At 44.0% G+C, this 12,413-nt stretch overlaps 1 protein-coding gene across 5 annotated transcripts in view; it reads left to right on the top strand.

Moving 5' to 3' along the window:
• Positions 1 to 325: 325 nt before the first annotated feature.
• The window catches only part of cert1 (ceramide transporter 1), a 56,044-nt gene continuing 43,956 nt past the window's right edge, over positions 326 to 12,413 (top strand). For all 5 annotated transcript variants that reach the window (XM_042334746.1, XM_007905360.2, XM_007905362.2 and 2 more), the window contains exons 1-2: positions 326 to 418; positions 1,895 to 2,029. In XM_042334746.1, coding sequence (XP_042190680.1) covers positions 326 to 418; positions 1,895 to 2,029 — 228 coding nt within the window. The remainder of the gene's footprint in view (positions 419 to 1,894; positions 2,030 to 12,413) is intronic.

Here is a 12,413-nt window from a genome sequence, read left to right as displayed (position 1 = left end):
AGTGCTGGAGTTCGCACACGCGCTGTTCTCCTGTCCGGATCCGGACGGTGCCCACGTCACGAGGAGACAGCGCCCCGCGCGCCACCCACCGGTGACGTCACAAAATGGCGGCGGCGGCGGCGTGAGGTGGATTGTGGCGGCGTCAAGAGAAGCAGCCGATCCCCGGCCACAGCCTCCCGCTCCCCCTCACCCACAGCGAGTCCCAGCACCGCCGAACCCCGGGCCCGGCCCGACCCGACCTCTCCCCGGCCCGGCCCGGCCTCTCCCCGGCCCGGCCTCTCCCCGGCCCGGCCTCTCCCCGGCCCGGCCCCCCGAGCCTTCTCTCATGTCGGATAATCAGAGCTGGAATTCCGGCTCCGATGAAGACCTGGACACCGAGTCCGGGCCACCCGTTGAACTGTGCGGCATCTTAAGCAAGGTGAGCGGCCCCGGCCCCCCAGCCCCGGCCCCCCGGCCACCCAGCCCCGGTACCCCGGCCACCCAGCCCCGGCCCCCCGGCCACCCAGCCCCGGTACCCCGGCCACCCAGCCCCGGCCACCCGGAGCCCCGGCCACCCAGCCCCGGTACCCCGGCCACCCAGCCCCGGTACCCCAGCCCCGGCCACCCAGCCCCGGCCACCCAGCCCCGGCCACCCAGCCCCGGCCCCCCGGCCCCGGCCACCCAGCCCCCGGCCACCCAGAGCCCCGGCCACCCGGAGCCCCGGAGCCCCGGCCCCCCGGACACCCGGAGCCCCGGCCCCCGGACACCCACCCCCGGTACCCCAGCCACCCCCCCCCCCCAGCCCCAGCCACCCCCCCCCCCCCCCAGCCCCGGTACCCCAGCCACCCCCCCCCAGCCCCCGGCCCCCAGCCCCCGGCCCCCCAGTCCCGGCCACCCAGCCCCGGCCACCCAGCCCCGGAGCCCCTACCCCCGGCTCTCCCCTCTCTCTCGCCCCTCGTCTCCCCAGCCAGAGCCCCTCCGCTGTCAGTGGCCCGTCCCACCCCGGTCGGTGATGTGTCCCCCCCCCCCCCCTGGCCGGGGTGAGGCCAGTGTCCCCCCCACCGCTCCTGCCGCCTGTGCTGTAGTGTAACTGGACGAGGCTCGCCGTCTGCAGCCGTCTCCGCGGTAACGCAGGCCGCAGCCCCGCACCGGGCGGGCGGGTGGGCGGGTGGTGCTGTTGGTGGTTTGAGAGGAGAGAGTCACTGGGAAACGGACTCGGCGCCGAGCCCGAGGTGTCCCCCCGTCCCCGTCCCCCCCCCCCACACACACACACGGCGCTGTCCCCGGGAGCTCAGACAGGAAGGACTGGGACTCTGTACGTGGGAAAGTTGTGTGAAACGGGAGGAGAGCGAGTGTGTGCGGGTCAGCCCGAGCCTGACATCGGCTCTTCCTTATCCTGTGCAAACACACGCACGAGTTGCTGTTGGTTTGTTTCCTCGTAAATTGAGTCTCTCACAACGTGGTGTCTGTGCAGAGCTTTTCTCGGGGAGGCTGGAGCTCCCGATGTCTGGATCCCAGGCTGCCCGCCCGCCCGCCCGCCCGCCCGGGGTTTGTAGACTTGCCCTGATGTCGGGGAGGGAGTTGGAGGAGTGTTTACTGCTCAGAGAGATCACGGTTTGGAATCCCTTTGAAAGTCTGGGAGGAACGAGCGTTTGTTTGTGTTAAATGCAGAACAGGTGCTCAATTGAGAAACTGTGGCGTTACCTGTACTTTTATTGGTACTGAACGTCTGAATTACCAGGGAATGTTTCTCCCGATCGCAAACGGATCTTATTTTAGAGATGCAGACAACGTGCGTATTAGTGTATTTATGACTGAGGCTTATCAAATGCAAGGATTATTATTATTATTATGCATGCTGTTATGCATAGGTTAAGGCTTTCTACCATTTATCCATTTGTAATTCATTTATCAGTGGACCAACTATATCCATGGCTGGCAGGACCGATGGGTGGTTTTAAAAACCAATACTTTGAGTTACTACAAATCTGAAGATGAGACAGAATATGGTTGCAGGGGATCTATCTGCCTGAGCAAGGCTGTCATCTCGGTATGTACATACTTTTTTTTTACATTAGAACCTTATAAAATGTGTATTTCATTGACGCAGTGTTCAACTGTGTACTAAGATGTAATAGTAGAAATCCATATTGATTTTGCTCATTCATATTATAATAAACAACTATTAAAATTCAAGTACAGTTGATTGAAAGGCACTTTTGGCCCATTTTGACTTTGTAAACAAAACTCCATGAACCTTTCAGTCAATACTGTTTTTGAACAGGGTACGTTAACTTGGCTCCAATCATTCAATCTTTGTTACTTCTGGGAATCAAATTGCTTGATTTGTTTGACAACAGGTGTGAAAAGTAGGAGAACCTGTGCTGCCACTTTTTAAGTGGGTCAGAGTGTCACCACTATGAATCCCTGAAATAGCTGAAGTTTAGTTAGTCAACTAATGAGCAGAGCTTAAAACTCCACTGCCACTTATTTCTAGTTCGAGGCTATTTATTTAGTTGGTGAAAAATGCTGAGATTGGAAATGTGCAGGAGGGGGAAACAACAACCTGGGGGATTCAACAACAACTCGAATTTATATGGTGTCCTTCATGCAGGTAGCGTCTCAGAGCACTTAGCCTTTGTTCTAATTCTTGGTTAATAAGTTAATACTGACTTCCTGTGTCACATTTCTGGCTATTTAACCGGCTTATTCTATTTTCTTATCTCTTAACTGTCCATTGCAGTTTTCTTTCCACCTCTCCTCCAATCCTGTAAGTGTCACTTTTCATCTTCTGTGGCACTGGCCCTGGCAGATCCTCTACTACTTTGCCCAACTGACCATGACAGCTAGATGTTAAGGCTATTTGACTATGGAGGGCATCATTAGCAAAGCCTTTCATTCTGAATATCAACAGGACTTTCTGGATAACTATTAGGAGCAGAATCCCAGTCTGATTTTTCTCTCCCTAACAATTATGATAGGGATCATTTGTAGTGCTCCAACTGCTCCTCCTAGTGAAATGGCTATCTCAGCGCAGATTGTTCATTCAAACCTGTGTTCTTCTGGTCTGTATGGCCTTGTGCTGGGTCGTTATCCACTTGGCCATCGTGGGTGCTTTCTTTGCACCTTTTAAACTTTCTTCTCCCTACGTCTGTAGCTGGAAGAAGGTTGATTTCTGTGGTTTCTGTTTTTTTAATCTTAGTTTCTATAAAGTGTGCTTTTGGGTGATTCAGTAGCAGGCCTAGCTGGGTTAGTAGCTTGCCAGGACTTTGAGATGTAGACTATCACTGCAGTGCGGGGGGAGGGCGGAAATGTTGGATTTTGCTGTCCTTGAGACATTAAATTGAGGCCCCGTCTGTGTTTTTTGTAGTTAAAGATCTCATGACACTATTTGAAAAGAGAAGGGAGTTAAAGCTGGTGTTTTGGCCAACAGTCTTCCAGAAAAAATGTTGTGCACTGATTGTGGGATATTGCTCTGCAAATTAGCTGCCACCTACAAATACACAGAATTTACAGAGTTTAAGCACGCAATGTTTCGATGTCATAAGGTGATACAATGATATTTATGGTTTTCTCTTGTGAGGAAATGCTTTGGTTTTATTTGGCATGCTCCATGATGGTATGGTTGAATTTGGGAATTTGCTGAATCAGGACGTTATGTGCATAATTCAAACCATTGCAACAGCATTAACCTTAAGAAATATTGAAGGGTCTGGTAACTACAGTGTTAAACGTTAGAAGTGCAGTCCTTTGGATGAGACATTAAAACCAAGACCTACCTACCTGCCTGTTCAAGTAGATGGTAAAGATCCCATGGCACTATTGGAAAAGAGAATAGCATTTCTTCTGGTATGCTGGCTAGTGTTCTCCAAGAAACAAAAATGGCCATTCACTTCAAGGCTGTTTGTGGGGCATTGCTTTGTGCTTACTGGCTTCCCTGTTTGTCTACAACATACACAGTCACTACACCTTACAGAAATAAACTGAAGCATTTTAAGACATTTCACATAAGGCTTTATACATCAAATACTAGAATTATTATTACTTTATTAAGATGAATATAAAACTGAATTGCACTGAATAAGTTATTTGTAAAAATGTATGTTCAATTCAAGGCATCTGTTCTTATAGAATTATATAAATTAGAGCAGAACAAGAGGCCATATGGTCCATCAAAGCCTATACTCTCGCCACTCTTCTTCTGGAGTTATGTACCGTAATCTCAATTCATGGGTTTAATTCCTACTTCGGGACTTTGAACTCATTAACCTAGGTTGATACTCCAAATCGGTTCTGGTGGTGCTATGAATCATAGAGACACTAAAGATTATAAAGAAGAGAGAATGTTGCTGCTGAGACAGTTGAGAAGTAGATGTTCTTCTCTACAGTGTTGATACAGAGACCTGGGAGGGTGTGAAGAAGGGACATTCACTTAAAGATAGTCTTGCAGGAGTTGTACTTTTTTTGTTTCCCAGTGGACTGCAAATTTAAACATAACCGGTGTATTATCAGACTAGGGGAGTACAACATTTATTTTAAAAAGAAGTGAACTTTGAGAACCATCAGGTAAATAAAATCATTTTAACATTGTTGGTCTGAGCTTTTAATTTTTAGTTTATACTGAACGGTACTAGATTGGCTGCGTCTATAGGCTAGGGAAGAAAAAACATCTGTCTCTTCTCCCCATCCATAACAAATGCTTAAATGCCTTCTTGTAGATATTAGGTGAAGAGAGTCTTAATTTGGCTTTTGATATATCAGTTATCTTTATATTGCTCTCTGCACACAGTATGTTGTAGAACAGATGTTTAAGATGAGTTGCCAGCGATTATACTGGGATGAGGAGGAAAGAGCAGAATCTAACCCTTAAGATTTTAAAGTGTTTTAGGATAATAGATTTGATTAGTAATTGATTCAATTTTTTATATAGTGGGCTCTTGAATTGGAATGTGTGGTTGCTGGTCAAATGATAAGTTGAGTTGTAAAATGAAGATATTGAATGAATGTTTTTGCAAGCTGCAGTTGTTTCTACAGTATTCTGTGCCTTACAAATGCTTAAATACCTTGTAGATGTTAGGTGAAGAGTCTTGATTTTGAAAGAGGGTCAGTCTGGACTAAAGAAAGCTTTGCAAATACTTTCAATGCTGCTTTGTGATCAATTGGTACATCAGTCAGTTGATGTCCTTAATGTAAAAGTAATTACTTGAAGTTGAAATCATTTGCAAATTTTGATTAAAATAAATTCTGGATAGCTCGTTTTGAAGTCAACTCCTTGGTCAAATTCTTTCCTTCAAAACTTTTATTTTGATCTTAACATTTTGTCTATTCCACAAACAAGTACCTGAAACAGGTTTAACCAGTTTTTCCATTTAAAGAATGGAGCTTTTGTTGAAATTTTCTATGTATGTGTAGCAATGACCTGATTGTTGGTGCATTTTGCTGAAGGACGGAGAAAGAATTTGGGTAGGGGTGGAGGAGATTGTGCACTTTAGCCAGTGTGTATGCCACTGTTCTTATTGAGATCATTATAATTTGCGAACAATTCAAGAGCTTTGGCTATCTATCTGTCTTTTTGAGTCATTATTTCTGAAAGGCTTCACAGCAGTTAAATGACCAACTAGTGACTACCCTCCCGGGGGCAGGCATGAAGGGAGGAGAAGAAGGTAATTGGGGTCTCCTTAAAGCTGACATGTTTGGCAATGGAGTATCACAATCCAGACAACCCTCTGTAGCAGTCTCAGTAGTCCGGTTCCTGAGCCAGGCTGAAACCCACCCTCCACCACCAGTAATTTGGGATCCCCTCTTGGTTCGACTTGTTCCATACATAAAAACCTCTCAGCTGGAGAGTATTGCTGAACCTTACCATGAAAAGTGCTAAAATAATGAGGCAAAACGGGAAAACATGATGCACTCTTCCCTCGGTACAGCAGTAATTTGTGTGGTGAATTTGACTTGTTTCCTTGTAGAAAATACTAAACTTAGATAAGTGTGAACTGAAAGTGAATCAATGAGAGATCTTTTATTTTCAGTTTGAAGTAGTAAATGACTGATTGGGACATGTATTCACCCACAAAATATACAGTCAATCCACTTTGCCATATATTCTATGAATCACTTTGAGACTTCTCAATGTTGTGAAAAGGAATTGATAAGGTGCTATATAAATGCAATGATTATTATTAATATTATAGCCTATTTGATGCAAAAGCTTTTATCGTAATCCTTGCACTTGATATAGTATCTCTAATGTTAACTGTCTCAAAGCACTTTACAAGACATTGTATAGTGATTTGTATATTTGCAGGGAAATATGGGAGATAATTTGTGCACAGCAAACATCTGTCAAGTGATTGATTAATTCATCTGGAGACCTGTTGTCAGGTACACCAGGAGAAACTCTTCTCTTTTCAAACAGACTGCACTTTAAGGAAAGACCAGCTTCATACTATTAGATGACACCAAAATAAAAAGTTGTTGGTCACTTCGTACACTGTTCTTCCACTTGATTGAACCACTTAACCCATATTTTTGCTTATTGAGCAAGAGGCTCTGGTTTCTGCTTGTGTTGCTGTTGGAGCTTGTTGATGCACAAAAACATTCCTGTGTCCTGTAAATAAAACCTACCAGTGGAACAGGTATCAGACAACCCAGTTGAGGTTGAGAAATTGTTCAGGATATTTGTATGGAAATGTCCTGTACGATTGAGTTGCTATCCTTAATGTTAAACTATTCAAAGCTGTTTTGTTCCACTTCCTAAAATGTCAAGGATGAAAATAGATCTTTCTACCATCCTCTTCCTTCACTACCCTGTCTTAACCAAATGTTTATTTTGAATGCCTCATTTACCCCACCAGATAGATTGTTCCAAACATTTAATACTCTGGATAAAAACATTTTCTCCAGATTTGCTTTGAATCTTTTTTAAATTGGTTCCCTTGATCTAATTTGATGGTTTAATCTGAAATCATTTTCCAAGTTTATCCCATTATAATTTTTTAAATATAGCTCAGGGAGGTCCCCTTTAAACCATCTCCTTCCTGAACTAGAGATTGTTTAGTTTTTCTTGATGAAGAGTGATTGAAGCTTGTTGCTTTTCATCTGCGGCCTTTCAAAAGCTTTTGTGTATGTGTTTTGAGGCAGGACCAGAATTGAATGCAAATAATCCAAGGTATGTTCTGATCAATGCTTTCTGGAGCTTCAATAACAATTTCTGGTTGCTTTTGCACTTCACTCTTCTAGGATACATCCATATGCTTTACAAAGTTGTTCTGATATTCAGACTGAAGTTTTCCCTCACTCTCATGTTCCATTCTAGCTTTTGCTCTCCCTGTTCTGTTCTCTTATCAATTATTTATCTCTGCCAATTGAGTCTGTGTGTAATATTTTATAATTCAGCATTTGTATCATTGTGTTTGTCTACCCATTTGAATAGTATATACATGTAATAAAAATAAAGGGATCGAACGATATCACAAGGTGCAACAGTAAATAGTTGGTGTAAATCACCTGAGAGTTGATTGAACTCTGGCCCATAGCTCATTTCAGTTATATAAATATTGACTTGTTCGTCAATTTTCCCCAACAAAACTGAACAGGAGTATGGTCATGCCTGAAGAGACTAGTATGCAGTATTCCCTGATGAAGAATCATGTTCAAGTGTTTTAAGTATGATGTAAGAATCTCTCTGCTTGTGTGTTACCTGAAGGACCAACAGTGTAATACTATTAAATAGGGCTCATAAGATTGGCTTCTGAGAATAATGGTTTAGTTTGACCAATTAACCCTCTGCTCATGGCTGCTAATTTGAGTGAATGAAAGAATTACACAGAAAGTTAGATTTTGCAGAATATTGCTTTTACTTCTGTCAATCAGAAGAAATATATATAGTACATTCATAGCAAAGTCTATTGGCTGAAAGAGAGCCATGTTCTGTTTCAATTCTATTTATAATGCCCATTTGTGAGGCAAAGTTCCAAATTTTTCTAGCATAATTGTCAGGTTTCCCAACCGGAAACGTTTGGCTAAATGTAATTGTGTTTAAAAGCTGGCATTTGAATCAAACACTAGGAAGGACGCAGATTCCGTGCTTATGGGAGGCAGCCAATAATGGATCCACCACATGTGGCACCTAAGGTATTTCCAGTTGAATGATTAGGTATATTTGCTCTTCTGCAGGCCATTTCTTTGCAAGACAGAGTTTGTAATTTTCTCACCAGGGTGGAAACATTTCTAAAACATTTTTGTAATGTTTATAGGAATGCAAATGTACCGTACTTGGTATTCTCTGAGACAACAAGATTACATTTGTATAGCGCCTTTGACATCGGGAGGAAGTTCCCAAGGAAATTTACATTTATATAGCACCTTTGACATCAGGATGACAAGTCAAAGTGCTTGGCACTACTGTGGGTAGGGGGGGGGCGCCTGAGCTGGAGGTGGGAGCCGAGGTGGGTGGAGGGGAAGATGACTGAAAGCACAATCAAAGAGATTCAATTTGAGACTGGCCTTGAATGAGGTGAGGTAGCGAGTCGGTGGCACTCTGGAATGGACAGAATGGCTGCAGATTGTGGGACAGATAGGGGTGGGGGCAAGAGTTACAAGTACTTATTCCGTTAATGTAGTAAGAACCACGCTGTAAACTAGAGCAATTGTCACAAGAATTATTGGAAGGACCTGGAGCAAGCTTGCTTCAGGATAACTTTGCATTTAAAATCTTTTGGTGAGGCAGTTCTTGATTAAGCCTCTTTTGTAATCTGGAAAAACAATGGGTTTCTGTTTGTGCATGCAAGATCTTCTTTCTCAAGGAACAGGGTGTATTTTCAGGTCAGTTATATTTTACCTGCCCATCCTGGGGGAGGGTAAGCTGAACTGGCTCTAAGGTGACATGCTTGGCAACGGAATATCAGACTCGGCATTGGTCTCGATAGTCCTGAGTCAGGCAGGGCACTGCTGATGACAGCACAGTCAGCTCATCAGCAGGACCTGGAAGGGCAGACTAGTCACTGGGAGCAGGGAGTCATCCCACTCAGCTCCTGTTAATCCTGCAAGTCAAATCCCTAATGGGTAGGGTGGTCCTAGCTGCATAAGCAGAGGGAAAGCTTGCCAGACAGTGACATTAATGGTAAGCTATGCGTCTTGGCTCTTGTCAACCTGTGCCTAGTACTTTGCGGAATTGGGTAAGTAGGATGGGCCACTCCAGGGAGAGAGCGCTCATTCCATTCTAACAATCTATCTCTTTCCATGTGTAGCTGGGATGCAACAACAACAACAAGATTACATTTGTACAGCGCCTTTCATGTCGGGAGGACGTCCCAAGGCACTGGACAGAGTACAGCATTTCAGACCCGGGTGGGAAGGGGGGTGGCCGATGGCATGGTCGAAGAGGAGGGTCTTGAAGCGGGACTTGAAGGAGGCTAAGGAGGGGGTGAGGCAGAATGACTGGGGGATGGAATTCCAGAGGTTAGGGGCAAAGTGGCTGAACGCTCTCCCGCCAGTGGTGGGGCAGGGGACGTGGAGCAGGGCAGAGCCGGCTGAACGGAGGGAACAGGCGGGTTGGTAGGAGGTTAAGAAGTCGCGGAGGTAGGGCGGGGCGAGGTCATGGAGGGCTTTGTATGTGAGGACCAGGATCTTGAACTGGATCCTCTGAAGGATAGGGAGCCAGTAGAGTCGGGCGAGAGTGGGGGGAGATGGGGTCACGGAGTTTGGTGCGGGAGAGGACACGAGCTGCATGGAATTCTCAGTTTGTTCTGGTTACTCTTAAGCATGGTGACCGGGTTTCTGCGTGAGTCAGACACCAGGCTGAGCCCCCCAATTTTTTTTCCTGCCCTCAGTGAATTTTATAGCAGAAAATATGTATGCTTTTAAACGTATTCCAGGAATTGAGGTATTTGCTGTCTTCAGACATGAATTGTGCATTATTTTTGTAGGAGTTTAAAATGTTGTAGAGATTTATTTGATTGGAAATAAATTATTAAAAGAACTATGAATAGAATTTTACACTGCATCTGGTTTCACTGTAGCCATAAGGTAAACAAAAGCAATATCATTCCTTACATAATGCCTTATCAGAACATCTCAAAGTGCTTCACAGTATTTTAGGTATCCAGCGCTTTGGGACGTCCTCCCAACATGAAAGGCGCTCTCTAAATGTAATCTTGTTGTCGTATTTACTGTAATGTGTAGTGACTGTATTTGTAGATGCATGTGGCAGCCAGTTTGTACACAGCAATGTCCCTAAAAAAGCTATGAAGTGGTGGATGACCAATTTTTAACTGGGGGATTTTTGGCCAAGACACTAGGCAAAACTTTCTTTTCAAATCGTGCCAGGGATCTTTCATGTCCAATGAACAGGAATACGAGAACTCAGTTTGAAATCTTATCTGAAGGCAGCACCTCTGACAATGCAGCGTGCCTCCAGCACTGAATTGCTATCTCACCCTACACTCCGAGTACAGAGTCGTGGAAAATATTAAGATATCTTCCATAAATATTCGCTCACAAATATACAGTCAATTCACTTTACAATATATTCTGTGAAGCGCTTTGAGAGGTCTAGAAAGACGTGAAAAGCGCTATATCAAATGCAAAGATTACTGTATATTATTATAAATACAATTGCTATAATTTTTGTTACATTCCACACATGAAGCGGGACCTTTTCAATTCACTTGCAGATTCTATTTTGTGTTTGTCATTATGGAATAACAACAACTTGCACTTATATAGCGCCCTCCATGCAGGGAGTATCTCAGAGCGCTTAACAATGGTGGAGCCTGATTCTGAGCCGGGGGTGAGGGGGAAGGTGACCGTAAGCATGGTCGAAAAGGAAGGCTTTCATGCAGGACTTGAAAAGGGGAGAGGGGGCAAGGCGGAGGGATTGAGGGAGAGTGTTTCACAGTTTCAGGGAGTAGTGGGTGAAAGCGCAACCCCCAATGGTGGAGCGGAGAGTGCGAGGACAAGTAGGAGGCCGGTGCCAGTTGAATGGAGGTGGTGGATTGGGGAGTAAGGAAGTGCTGCAATCAATCTTTTCCCTTAATCAACAGCTTTCCAACAAATATCCTCCAGTAACACAAATAACTCTTTTGCAATGATAATAGAATCAAAAACATTTACGGCACAGAAGGAGGCCATTCCGCTCATTGAGTCTGCACCAGCTCTCAGAGCAAAGTGTTCATTTAATTCTACTAATATTAGGGTTGTTTAAAAACGTTGCATGTGTCTTGGACCTGTGAGCTGGAAAATTAAATTTTGATTCTTAATTTCAAAATATGAATTTTATTATAATGTTAATGCTGTACTTTGCAAGAGTAAAATTGGTAGTTTCTTGCATTCCTAAACTTCAAATATGAGGGCTTGATCTGCTTAAGGAAATTGGCCAAACTCCAACAATGTGCAATCTGCAGCAAGTATTATTATCCTGGAGCAGAGTTTCAGAAATTTGCTGTACCATGAAGCAATGGGATACAGATTTGCTTTTGCAATTATTATCAAATGGTAAAATAATGATAGTCGTGGGGAGCCACTCTAAGCGGGAAGGAATGTTGGAATTCCTGAGCCCCAGCCCACACTTATGTGCCTTGTATCGGCTGCTTATAGAGCACATTGATCAGAGGTCCAGGAGCAAGACTCCAATCTGTTCTTGTAACAGGAGAGCGAGGAGAAAAATTGCAAACGGCCATTAATCTATGTGAATAAAGTGCTGATGTGTGCAAGTGGAAATATATAGAGTTAATATTTGCATTATTTCGCAAATTAAACCATTGAGAAAAGTAAATGCTTCAATTATTAGTCTTGTAAAATAGTATTGAAAGAACTCGTCGTTGACTTATCGGAACTATTTATTAATGTTTATGAAGGGTGGCCCTTTCCATTTCCTCTTTCACCTTTCATTCTCTTCCTTCAAAATACATTTGCACTGAATTGCATTTTCCAGGATGACCCAAAGCTTACACTACCTTCCTGATCAGTACTTCTGGAAATCCACAATAGATAGATAAATCAGCCTCTGAAATGACCATTTGTGTGCAGCTCTTCATCAGAACTAAAATCACTAACTGATTTTTCAGTTGCCATTACACACTCTGAATTTCCAACTTTTTCTGGTTTCAGCACCTTTTTTTCTTTTTACCTGTGTTCGTTGTTTCACTGTTTCTAAGGGACACTTATTATGGGGATTAATAAACTATTTATTTATCCCTAGGGAGACAGTGGAAGCAGAAAATATCATTTGTTTCAAGAACAAATTAGATAAATTTCTGCTAGAAAATAATATCTCGGGATACAATATATAGTTTGTGACATGATGTGTCAAGCAACTGCCAGGATGCTGGAAGATGAACTTGATGGATCTTCTTTTGCCTAGCAAATTCTTACGTTCTTATTTATAGAAATGTCAGGTTCCATCTGCTTTTCTGATGTAATAAATATCTAGTATT

Source organism: Callorhinchus milii, unplaced genomic scaffold, assembly GCF_018977255.1.
Source record: "Callorhinchus milii isolate IMCB2004 unplaced genomic scaffold, IMCB_Cmil_1.0 Scaffold1, whole genome shotgun sequence".
In the NCBI taxonomy this organism is placed as follows: Eukaryota; Metazoa; Chordata; class Chondrichthyes; order Chimaeriformes; family Callorhinchidae; genus Callorhinchus; species Callorhinchus milii.
Note: the sequence above shows the minus strand (reverse complement) of the source record. Positions and strands in the feature narration are given on the sequence as shown.